The sequence below is a fragment of the Schistocerca americana genome, chromosome X (genome assembly GCF_021461395.2).
Source record: "Schistocerca americana isolate TAMUIC-IGC-003095 chromosome X, iqSchAmer2.1, whole genome shotgun sequence".
NCBI lineage: Eukaryota > Metazoa > Arthropoda > Insecta > Orthoptera > Acrididae > Schistocerca > Schistocerca americana.
Genome location: NC_060130.1, coordinates 137,111,174 through 137,123,974, shown reverse-complemented (window position 1 = coordinate 137,123,974; position 12,801 = coordinate 137,111,174). Strand labels below are relative to the sequence as shown.

Genomic DNA, 12,801 nt, shown 5'->3' with positions numbered 1-12,801 from the left:
GATCCATACATCATCATATTTTCACAATGTCGCCAACTCTATCTCCGGCAAAACATCCCCAAACAATAAAAGAACCTCCACCGAGTTTAACTGTAGGTAAAACACACTGCTGGGCCACCCTTTCTCCTACAAATCAGCAAACAAGTATTCTCCTTCCGGTTCCAAAAATCTCTAACTTCAATTCATTGGTAAGTAACACCTTCGTCCACTCTTCTGATGGACAATTACGATGTTTTCTATCCCATTCAAGTGTCTTCTGTTTATTTATGGCCCTTAGAAGGGGTTTTCTTGCTGTGACACATTCTTTCAAGCCGACTAAAGTCCGTCTCGTTTTTACTGTTGCAACAAATATTGTTGACATGTTCATTTCTAGCAATTCTGCACTAATTTGGGGTGCTGTTTTGAATCTATTTCTCTTACTGGTATTTCTGATATAGTTTTCATCACTTTTAGTTGTTTTACGAGGTTCTCCTCATCGAGGTATGTCTTTATTGCTACCTGTTGTCTTCTAGGGGTGAAGGGTGTGTTGCACTCCCCCTATAGACACACTACACTGTTTCGCAATTTGGCAAATAGATAAACCTGCTTGGCTAAGTGCTACATTTGCAACATGTTTTTCTGTGGGTATCTCCACTCGTGGAGCCATACTAGCAATGTGCACACTTCAGTGTCATGAAGGAACTGACGAGCAGGAACCACATGTTATGTAATGTTTGCTGTTCGCTGCGGACATCACATCACTACAGGGAACAACACAGGTGCACCAAATGCGGCGTCTGTTGGCAAATAGGTAAACAAACATATCAGATACGTACATTATGTTTAGGTACACAACATTGTTTGTTGGATACTATTGTACCTCAATGACCTCACACAAAAATCATGACATGTGTACAACTGTTGTACTATTCCTTTGCTTCCTCAACCATAATACCCACAGTATCCGACCTTATCTACAGAGAACTAGATGTCATTTATTGGGTGTATTGAAATTAATGAACGGTAGTGTAGATCCATAATGAACCAGATATTTTTTTGAGACAAATGCTAGAGAACATTTATGAATATTCTGCAATTTCATCAGTTGTACATTGACTTTAAACAAGCACACAACAGTCCAGACAGAAATAGTATTCTCCAAAGTATGAAGCACTTTAGTGAGGCTGATGGAAATGGCAATGAAAGCAACAGTTTGCAAGGCCAGAATAGAACATGAGTTGTCAGGAGAGTTCCATGTACGGATGGTGCTGTGGCAGGGAGAGATTATATCTGAATTACTCTTTAACTTAGCACAAGAGAAGTTAATTTGGCAAAAGCAAACAAACCCATGGGGGAACAATATTTAACCAGCAAGTTCAGGTGGTGGAATATGCCGGTGACATAGCATTAAATGCACAGAATGTATGAAAGATAATTACGCTGCATCAGAAAGAGTGGTGCAAAAGCTAGAACTGGAAATGAAAACATGCAAAACAAAGTACATAGTAATGGGAGATGCTGGTAAGAATAACGAAGAGACTTGAATAGAGACAACTGGGAAAGAATATCAAAGAGCGGAAGCATTTTAATATCTATGTTTGACAGTAGCAGAAGATAGCAAGACATCAATAGGAATTCAAGGAAAGATGGCAAATGGAAACTGATGATATTATTCCATGCAGAATACATTTAAGTCCAGAAATGTTAGTAGGAAAACAGGTATCAAAATACGAGAATGTGCTGAAAAATAATGCTTTCGAATATTTTATGTGAAAACTCTTAAGCTTTTTGAGTAAGACAAGCATTACTGGCATTACCCATCATTATTCTTCATCGTGTCTACATATTTGCAAACATCTGCCACTAGAGGGCTTCGAACTGTAGCATGTAACATGGCAGCACGTAAGTTAACTATGTCGGTGTGTGAGAAACAACATGCTGTAATTGAGTTTTAAATTTCAAAAAGTTTGTCCACATAAGGCACACTCTCTCGTTCAGCATGACAATGCCAGACCACACCCAGGAGCCATGAGACCAGAAACAATCTGACACCTTGGGTTCACAGTCCCGACTTGGCCCTATCATGTGTTTCCAAAAGAACACCTTTGAGGACTTCACATTGATAGTGATGAAGCACTGCAAGCAGATGTGAAGTTGTGGCTCCATCAACAATGTCGAATATTCTACAGTGACAGCACCAAAAAACTGGTCTCTCATTTGGAGAAACATGTTTGTCATCAGGGTGACTACATTGTGAAATAAATACGTAGACATGAAAAATAAAGTAGAATGTCAATAACATTCATTTTATTTAAAAAGCTTTAAGAGTTTTCACATACAAAATTCAGAGTCAATACTTTTCAGCACACTCTCATATATTTGACTACTATTTGTGGATCTGAAGGCTGAGTGATGACTAAAAACGCAGAAGGCTAGTTGTTGAGAGGGGAAAGGAAGATTTTGAGAAAGATATTCGGGGCAGTGAGAGAGGAAGAAAGCTGGAGAATAAGGGCAAACACAGAACTACTGACACTTTTTGGACAGAAGAATAGTGCAGTGAAAAATCAAGCAAGATAAAACAAGGTGGGCTGGGTGTATCCTAAGAATGTCACAAACTAAGAGTGTTAAGAAAGTGTTTACAGGAAAGTCTGAAAGGAGACGGAGAATAGGAAGATATAGAAGAGGATATCAAAACAATGGGAATCAGGAACTGGAGAAGGAAATTAATGGACAGCGACGAATGGCGGCAGTTGACAAAGGAGGACAAGGTTTCCAAGGACTGTCCTGCTGACCAGTAAGTATGCATCTGGATTAAATTTTAGGCAAATCAAAGAACACTGTACAATAGGGGCCAAGTGAATGAAGCAATGCAGTTGTTAAGACATTGATCTCGTATTCGGGAGGACAGAGTGATTTATGTTTTCCTCAACCATTTCGGCAAAGGGTGATATGGCTCCTTCATCAAGGCCTCAGCTGAGCACCTGTAATATCCTCATAAAGGCATACTTATATATTCTGTGTGTATGCGTATTTTGAACTATTTATTTTCACTATATTATGATGATACATCCATGTATCATTGTGAGATGATATCTGGTAGTATGAATGAATAAATAAACAAGGACATGAGAGAGTTCTAATAGATGTAACACAATTCTTTTTTGCTGTTGTTCATGTACTAGCTGGCAAATGAAACTACCATATAACAAGTAACATCAACCTTTGGCTATGCAGCAGATGGATTTACCAGCAAAATCCAGAATTTGAATTTCAGATAAAATAATTAACTATTTCACCATATGAAGTACAAGCACAAACAATACATCCAAAATAGTAACAGCAACAATATGAAAGCAAAGTAAACAAGGACCCTCCACACAAAGTGAGCACTTCCTATTTTGCAGCATCTAGACATAATCTGCTCAAGAGATTGTCATTAATGCACTATCCTATACTGTACTCTAACTCACTGCTTCAAATGCTGCACGAGGATACATTGACAGCATTTGTTCTACACCACACACAAACATAGCACTACCGCACAACTGTCTACGTGGCACTTGTTGCTTGAGGGGTAATGTAACTTCCAGCCAACTGTTCATAATTTGGCTTATAGCTTAGCTTTTCACCACTGCATTTCCAGACAGAGGTTCTCCTATTGCTTCTTCGGTGGTTCTCCACTGTTCCTGAACTTTTCTTCATTCTGTAGAAACCCTACTATGAACAACAGGGATGACATGGGAGCAAATCTAAAACAAGCAGACTTCTCTTAGCCAATAACCCACTTCTACAGCATTAGAGCAGTAAATTTCACTTACTACCCAATGACTATGACCCAACAATAGTAACCACAGAAATTTTACCCAATAACCCCACTTCTCCAGCATAAACATAGGAAAATTTCCTCTTCATGAAAGAATGTGACATAGGTCTTTGACAGAGTTCAGTTAACCGTGGACACCATAAGATCCTGAAGAAAATCCCAGCAGAGGGGTCAAAATGTTGACTGTACAAAAGAAATACAGTGTGGCCTAACAACTAACAAGCCAGAAGATTTTACCTTCGACACAAAAGGCCACAAAAGCCTGCAGACTTGTATGCATAATATGTTTATACCATCTACAGAAGACTGGAAAACGCGCACAGTAGAAGAGATAAATTACTTAGTGACCTGACACCTCTTCCCAGTGTCGTGATAATGAGGTTATGCCCAATTGTGTCACAATTCGTCACCATGTGCAGACAATGAAAGCCAAGAAGAACTACCAAAGGGCAAGCCAAGCACTTCTTCATCAAAGAATACAGTAAATACACAGGGACTTATGTTAGCTCTATTTTAATTGCTTTGCATTTGTCACTGGCAACAACTTCTCACCACAAGATTGGGATAAAGCAGACAATAACATTCAATCACTCAGCAAGATTATCAGATTTCAATACTACGACACAAAAAGAGAAGTTTAAGAAACTGATGGATAAAATACACAAAAAAGATGCCATTCTGGAACTGAAGTGAGTAGTAGTGAACCTTTCATCAGAGGAACTTGATGAAACAGCTGCCTCAGCAATGGGCAATAGTGTGAATTTCACAACTATATGTAACAGAATTTCTGTTAAAGAAACTGTCCATGGCATCTAAGTATCCTCATTCTCTCTTCCGAAACTTTAAGCTGAAGATGTAAGACAGGACATGTTGTAAATTTTACAGAAAACGAAACCACCCAAATGCAATACAATGACACAGGGAAGGAAAACTCTCAGTCACCTAAAGAGAAAACAAAGCAATGTGGTGATGAAAGTGGATAACGGAAATGCTACATTTGTTATGGACATTGAGGAATACCACGAGAAGATGGAACAACTATTAGCTGATCCTGTATACTGCATGTTAAAAGGTAGTCTGACAAACAGAATCATTTGTAAAGTGAAAAATCTGTTATCACACTCCAGAATACATAGCTTTACTGCCAAGAATCTAATGGTTCAAATGGCTCTGAGCACTATGGGACTTAACTTCTGAGGTCATCAGTCCTCTAGAACTTAGAACTACGTAAACCTAACTTACCTAAGGACATCACACACACCCATGCCCGAGGCAGGATTCGAACCTGCAACCGTAGCGGTCGCACGGTTCCAGACTGTAGCGCCTAGAACCACTTGGCCACCCCGGCCGGCAAGAATCTAATGCCCTGAATACTTCCCTCACCCAGAATGTATGGCCTACCTAAGATACACAAAGAATGGTGTCCGTTAAGACTGTCAGTGAGTGGAATTAGTTACCAACCTACTTTTTAGCAAGTCATTTATCTGGAAACCTGAGACATCCAGTAGTAAAAACTAACACTTCTGACAACGATTTGAAAATTTTTTTTTGCAAAACTTTATATACAATAAAGATATCTGATAGTGACATTCCTGTAAGCTTTGACGCGAAATCCTTATTTAGTAACACCCCAGCACCAGGTACAATGGAGATCATAGGAGAGACAGCTGTTCTACATTTTTGTGACCTAACTGAGTTATGGTTTAGATTGAGCTATTTTAAATTTAGAGAAGAACTTTATGAACAGTCTAATGGTGGTGTTATAGGTTCACCCATGTTGCCAGTAGCAGCTGACATTTTTATGGAACATTTTGAGCACCACGCATTAAATAATGCTCCTTTAAAGCCCTCTTGTTTGCTTTGCTTTGTGGATGATGGATTTGCTACAGAACTATGGCCACACAGCAAAGACGGACTTCACAGGATTCACAATTCCTTAAATGAGATTCACCGCAAAACCAACTTTCCCTCAGAGGATGTCTGCGAGGTTCGTCTCCCATTCTTGTATGTATTGGTAAATAGTAGCTCTAACAACACTTTAGGACAGAGGGTGTATGGAAGGCCTACTAACATAAACATGGATTTAGATGCCACTTCACACCATCACCCAGCCCAGAAGCAAGCAGTGCCCAATACTATCTACACGGAGTTTTCCTGATCAGCACCAACAGCCTGGAATCAGAGTTGGATTTCTTGAAGAATACAATGAAGCCAAATGGCAATGCTAGTTTTTCCACAGACATGGTCTTTGAACAGAATATTAATTATGCTAAATTATGCTAATAAAAATTATGAGCAACCACCTTCTCACTCTGTTATTTTTTTCTGTGATTACTGACTACATCAGCCGAACTCTCTGAAAATTGGTATACAGCTATCTTTCTTCAGCCGAAACAAAACAAAACAAAACTCTTTTCAACAAAAAGTGGATAGACCTGATTACCTCCACACTGTGGGTGTCTATAAAATGATGTGTGGTTGTGGCAAAGTGCATATAGACGAAACAGGACAGACTGTTAAAATACATATTAAGGAACACAAACACCACAAGCGGCTACAACGAAGTGTGAAATCTGTGGTACAGAAAATCTTGAGAATTGTGGCCTGGACATTGATTTCAGGAATGTATGCATGCTGTCTAAAAGTCTGAGAAGTGATTAAAATTTGTAAGAATGAATGTAACTTCAACAGAGAGGACAGCTATACGATTCCGGCTTTGTGGCTCCCCGCCATCAAGGAACTGGCTATGAGGCCGTGTTATGCAAGCAATACCAACGATGTCCAGGATGCAATCTCTATGGACAATAACATTTTTGATAAAGATTCCCCCTTTCCTGCTCTGCCATTTTGCTTCTCTCCCATGATGGTTGCCTACCAAGAGCAGTAGGAAGAATTTGAACCAATAACTCTTCTTTGGCACAAGTGCAGGAAAAATCCCTTTCCATCCGATCATGATGGCCCACCAGTGGTAGCCATAGGAGTTTCTCAGTAACCCCACTTCTTCACTATAAAAGTGGAAAAATCTCCCTTTATAATGCTATACAACACTCAGCTTTGGCAGTGTTCAGTTAACCATGGACACCAAAAGACCCTGAAGGAGATCCCAACAGAGGGATCAAAACCTTGACCACATAAAATAAATAACAAGGCCTACCAACCCACACCTTCAATAACAACAGCTACAAAGGCCTGGAGACACACAATTATGTTCTTGTCATGCATTATAAGGAATATATTTAACCAAGTACTCTGGCAGTATTGCTCACAAAACCACTTGGATCTCTTTCTTTACGCCACAATCATTATGTCATATTTCTAGCTTTAATATTTTTCACTTACCTATACTGCACATACTGTTTTATCAACACACAAAGACGTGACCTATTTCTTGATGCTTTACTCTCATTTCATTCATTTTGCATTTCTGCAGAATTCACGAAATCTTAAAAGTATGTGAATAGGAGAACTGGCTCCACAGATGGAACAAACCACTAATTACGAGCAGGAAAATGACATGAAACAAAATTCCATATTATTCCAAATGAAATTGAAAGTTGTATTGCATTCAGATCTGCTGCTTGGCTTATCTAACAGTATACTTGGGGCACAGAGCTAAATCACCATGGTATGGTGTATTTGCAACATTTCAATGATTATTTCATAAACAGGGGATAAAAATAGATACTATATTTAATAGTCAGTTTTCACATGAACTCTGTACGTCCTAGTGAGAAGAAGGTTCTGGATTAAAATTTGAGCACAAGGGTCAAAATAAAGTTACGATTCCACCATCTCCTCTGATCTGTGACATTACTGTGTTGTGTTGCATGACGACATGGTGGCGCAGTGTTTTTAAGTCAGGTCTGTTTGTAGATGGTGTGTTGTAGTATTTGGGGCCACTCTCGTATATTGATGTTTATGTTTCAAAGTTGTTTTAATGAGTCATTCAGTGTTGTACACTGTGTGTGTCAGGTTGTTATTCAAAGAGTGTGTGCCAGTTTGCTAGCGAGTTACTTTGATTTTGCACATCGTGGCCAACAGATTCTTGTCTGTATTTCGAATTATTAGTGCTGTGTCTTCCTTATGGTTGGAGACTTAATATTGTTTATCTTCTTTTGACAGTCACTGATATGACACTGCTTGTTATTTTTGTTGTTGTACTTGGATTGTAATGTTTGATATTTCTGTTTATGTTTAGAGTTGTTTGGGTTTATTGAAATTGGCTAGATGCAAGTTTCCGAAAATTTCAGAGTTTTTCTTGTTAGCGTTTGGTAATTGTGTTAGAATGTGGTTGATAGGTACCATGGATATTGGTTTGCCACTGCTGGTTAGATTACATGTTAGCTATTAGTTACGTCTTCGTTTGTTGTACTGTAGATTTCGTATCAGACAGGCAGGGTAAGTGAAGATTTAGAGGACAGATATGACGGTTTGAGGGTGTTGGTTGTTGGTACTGCATGCTTCAGTTTAGCTGCCACATAGGCCAAGTGAAATTCGTGGTATCACGTTTTGGAGTTGTGAGTGGGCTCATTGTATAGAAGGTTGTGAATCAGCTGTATAGGTCAAGTGAAACTACCAGGGGTTATTCTCAAAAATCAGGCATATTTGAGTCCCAGGTCATAATATGATTTACTTAAATGCATTTAAGCTTTTTCAAATATCTTGAATTTAGCTTAAAACTATATTAAATCATTAATTTACTTATTTTTAAATAAAATTATTCAATTTTGTTAAAAATTTCAGTAACAGTATGTGAGATATCACCTCTGTTACTTCTCCTCTACATCTACCTTTGTTACATTAAGTTAAATTGGACAACGCATTATAAAGGGTTTTAATTTTTAACCAGTTTAACAATTACAAAATTTATTAACAATGAGACATTACTGTATTTTTTGTTAAAACCATTTTTAAAGTTACTTAAAAATTGTTCAAACCCAGTCCCATGCTACAGCTTCACCTCTGTGAATAAGAGTTATAGGTCAATAAATGTCTCATACAGTGTCCCAGTAGCTTTCTTCTTTATGTAAGGGAAACTGCAAGCAGCCATCTTGATTCTTGGGCAGTTATAGCGTGGCTTGTACGACTGTAGAGTTAAATTATTACAGTGCCAAGAAAAAATAATGACATTAATGATCATCACCTCAGATACTCCATTGTTCATTGTTTTGGGTAAGTTTTAATCATTTATAATTGTTATTTTTATCAATTGATTACACATTAATTGTAAATTAACACTAAGGAGATAGGAAAGTCTAACCTCAAAAGCAGCAGCTGAACATCTAATTTTGTGAATGTTTCTCACCTCCGTGAAAACTGATCTTCACAGAGGTGAGAATGTAGTATCGGAATGTTGATTAGTGATTAAACGATAAAATAAGCTGTCTTATTTATCAAATTAGAAAAGCTATGTCTGTATATAAGTGACAAATTTATCTTTTAACTAGACAGTGATTTAAAAAAAAATGGTTTAGGCTCTAACTTATGATTTCCAAAATATTACAAGGTCAGCTTCAGGCATCAAAATGATTCTATTTCATTTACCTCTAAAAAGTAGTGATGGAATTATGTAGCTTATATATGCTTGCTGAGTAGGTTTACCTTAATTTTCTGTATAATAGCCTAATGTTTTTTAGTTTTTAAAGCTAGTCGCTACACTCCCAGACTTGCTTCTGGCTACGGCCTGGGATTTTTAGGGCAATTTGTTCATATTCCCTGGAAAAGAGAATATCTCTTATGTAGAATGGTGTGAAATCGTGACAGTTTTAAATCTGCCAAACACCAGTAATCAAGGACAGTGCCGATTTGAAAAATTATAATATTTCAGCATAATGTACCATTTGTATCTTGATCTATTCGTACTGCAATAGCAGGAACAATCAATAATTATTCATTTCATGTTTCAATGACAATTATTAACTTCTAATTTGCGCAGTATTCAGGTACTTTAGGCAGGTCTCACGGAAATACGGAAGCGTCCGATCCCGCCCGTCTGCTTTGACCCATGACGTCACAAATATGGCGGAAACAAAAACAAACACACACACTTTCCACGAGAAGCCTAATGACACTAAAGGGACAAGCGCGGGAAATGGGGTGTTTTGGGTGGGGGGCAAACTAAATATAAACAAATTTAGACGCCTTGCGTAGCTACAACGTGTAAGTGAAGACAGCCATGCATGAATACCCACCCACCTCCCCAGGGGTCGTAACCCTGCAACCCATAGAAAATAAAGATGCTTCAGTAGCTGATTAGTGTTTTTTGTCTTTAAAAAAAAAAAAAAATCTCACGGGATAGAACGAACAGATCAGAAAGATAAATATAATAAAGTAAAACAGAAATTGGAGAAAACAGATAATTAAAATAAGTAATAAAACTGGAGACAGCCACACTCCAACCAAACTCCGCGCCGTCATGACGTCACACACGACAACACCCTTACGTCACGGGTCAAAGCCGACGCGTGGAATCGGACGCTTCTGTCGACCCGGTCTCACCTCCATTACTACCAAGCTCACCTCCACTATTATGTTGAATAATTTTTTTAGTTTTTCCACAAAATACTTTTTTTTTTGCAGGGGGGGGGGGGGGGGGGCATTATTGGAGTACTGGTTTACTTGATTGCACTAACATCAAAATACATAAAACTTCATTTTCAAAAATAATTTTTTCCTACAAAAACGTCCAATTTTTGAGAATGGCCTGATACTGAGTTGTGTGTAGGTTTCTTGGTATCAAAGGCTATACAGGTCAAGTAAAATTTGGACTACTTTGTTTCCATATTTTGTTTGGGTTACTGGTACCATTTACTTCGTAGGTGATACAAAATCTATGATAACAATCATTTGTGTTGCACATTAAGAATTTTGTGTGCAAATTTTTTTTTTCTTTTTTTTTTTGGAATGGTCTCACTATTTATACCGATGTTTATTTAGTTTGCCCCTACCCAAAACCCCCTACTTCCTGGAATTATCCCAATAGTTTCATTCTGTTGCTGGAGTTTGCTTTTTCGAGTGTTAGTTATGTTTGTTCACAAGTGTAGTGAGTGACTTCATTCTCTGCATATGCTTGAAATATCAATGTCCGTCACCTTTATGATGTCACGAGTCCAGAGCAAATGGATGGAGCTGGTTGTTGTTATGCAGATAAGGACAATACAAATTTATAAAAAAATTCTCATGTCATACAAATCAATAAAGACCGGGTCGTCCAGTGACATTACTATGTTGTGTCTGTGAATTTGATATGGATTGCATGTTTCATCATGTACTTTGTTCATAAATATTTATTAGGAAATAATAACATACATTAAAATTTTTTTAAAAAAAATTGTAATTAAATACTGTGTGTGTGAATAATCTAGTAAATACCCAAGATGATGGTGACACCACGCATCAGATTTAATTAATCCTCCATTGTAACTTTTACTTCGGCCTGAAGTATTGCAGTTTATTGAAATAATATAGTATTGTAGCAATTTCTCCATAAATTGAGAGACATAATTACCAAACACAAAATAAATATAACATATGCCACAATATTGATCAACCACAACATTTTCCCCACAGGTACGCAGGAAATGTTTGGCACTCCAAACAAGGATGTACTGAACTATCTGTAGATTCTCTAAGTAAAAATGTGTAACCTAAGTTTTCTACCACTTAATTTTTTGCCTTAGTGTCAGAAAATGTATGTAACTTGTTACATTGTGCCATGATGCTATGGCACATCTCCTGCTGGCCAAATTTTAAGTGTTTTTGCATTTGATAATCAAAATTGGTCCACACGTTTGGTCACGATGGTCAATGAAATGCCTTTTGCAATAATGGTAAATAATACTTCAAAATGATGACTTAAACTGAATCTTTATAATGCTATTTTCTTTTCAAGCAAGACAGATTACTGACCAGATTACTCCCTCGCCAATGACCACACCGTGCAAATCTCAAACCACTAGTTGTAAGCAGGAAGTTACTTCAGTTGTTATCAAGGCAGTAAGATGGTTACAGTTCGTTGAATTTCTATTTGGGGCATGTAACTTCAGGCGAGTAATATGACTTACAGGACATGTGTCTGCATGGCACTTGTTTTTCCAGGAAATGTGAGGTCATTTCACAAAGTTGGTATTTACGTATACAAATACTGTACGTTTCCACGCTAGCAACAACAGTTTTATACTACCGACGAATCCTGTACCACGCCTGGGAAAATATTATTTGGTTTGAATCCCGCGCTAAATACTGACAATACACAAACATACTTACTCGGAAGGAAAACGGCAACAACAAACGCTGAGAAACTTTCACTCCACGAGAAATAACTCTAGATGCCATTTCCTTCAGGAATCAAAACAACAGGAAACGGCACAAATTTCACCATTCATAACACATGTCGTCATCAAATTGTCATATCGATTAGTTGGCCCCTGAAACCATATCGTTTTTACAAGCTCCTCAAAACAATAGCACGTGTTTCGTACTTAATTAGTTGCGTATTCCATAGATGTTGGCCACGACAGTTTGTTGCGAAGCCAAATGAATCAGATTATAGAAATATTATCAAGGAATTAATCTGTCACGCTGATGTCACTGTCACATGGGGCTTTAGTAGTAATACAGCAGCTTTCTAGGGGAATAAGTGACATCGATTCCAGTTCATAATAAAGGCCAGTGTACAATCAAAAGATAAAAAAACTATTCGGGGAAATGTTAACTTCGGTATAATTTGGAGTGCGCGTTGTACGATGCTATTTTATTCCCCAGTTAGTTATTCCTGGCGTAGCATTCCCATTCCGATTGGCAGCGCAAATCAAGCTTGAAGACAATTTTTGCACGCAAAAATAGCGTCATTCGGTTTAGAATGGGAGTGGGCTAAATGCTGATTCACAGTAGATCGTCAGATAACGTAAGTTCAAGATGTATTCATAATGAATGTCAACTAATTCAGTTCGTTCAGTATCTTCGTGACACTCTGCCATGAAAATTTACTTAGAAATTTC

The 12,801-nt window shown here is 37.8% G+C and overlaps 1 protein-coding gene across 1 annotated transcript in view; it reads right to left on the bottom strand.

Annotated features, from left to right (window-relative positions):
• LOC124555500 (2-oxoisovalerate dehydrogenase subunit alpha, mitochondrial) overlaps positions 1-12,305 on the bottom strand; it is a 173,767-nt gene extending 161,462 nt beyond the window's left edge. Inside the window, exon 1 of the mRNA XM_047129427.1 lies at positions 12,068-12,305. Coding sequence (XP_046985383.1) covers positions 12,068-12,136 — 69 coding nt within the window. The 5' untranslated portion in view covers positions 12,137-12,305. The remainder of the gene's footprint in view (positions 1-12,067) is intronic.
• Between the last annotated feature and the right edge of the window lie 496 nt (positions 12,306-12,801).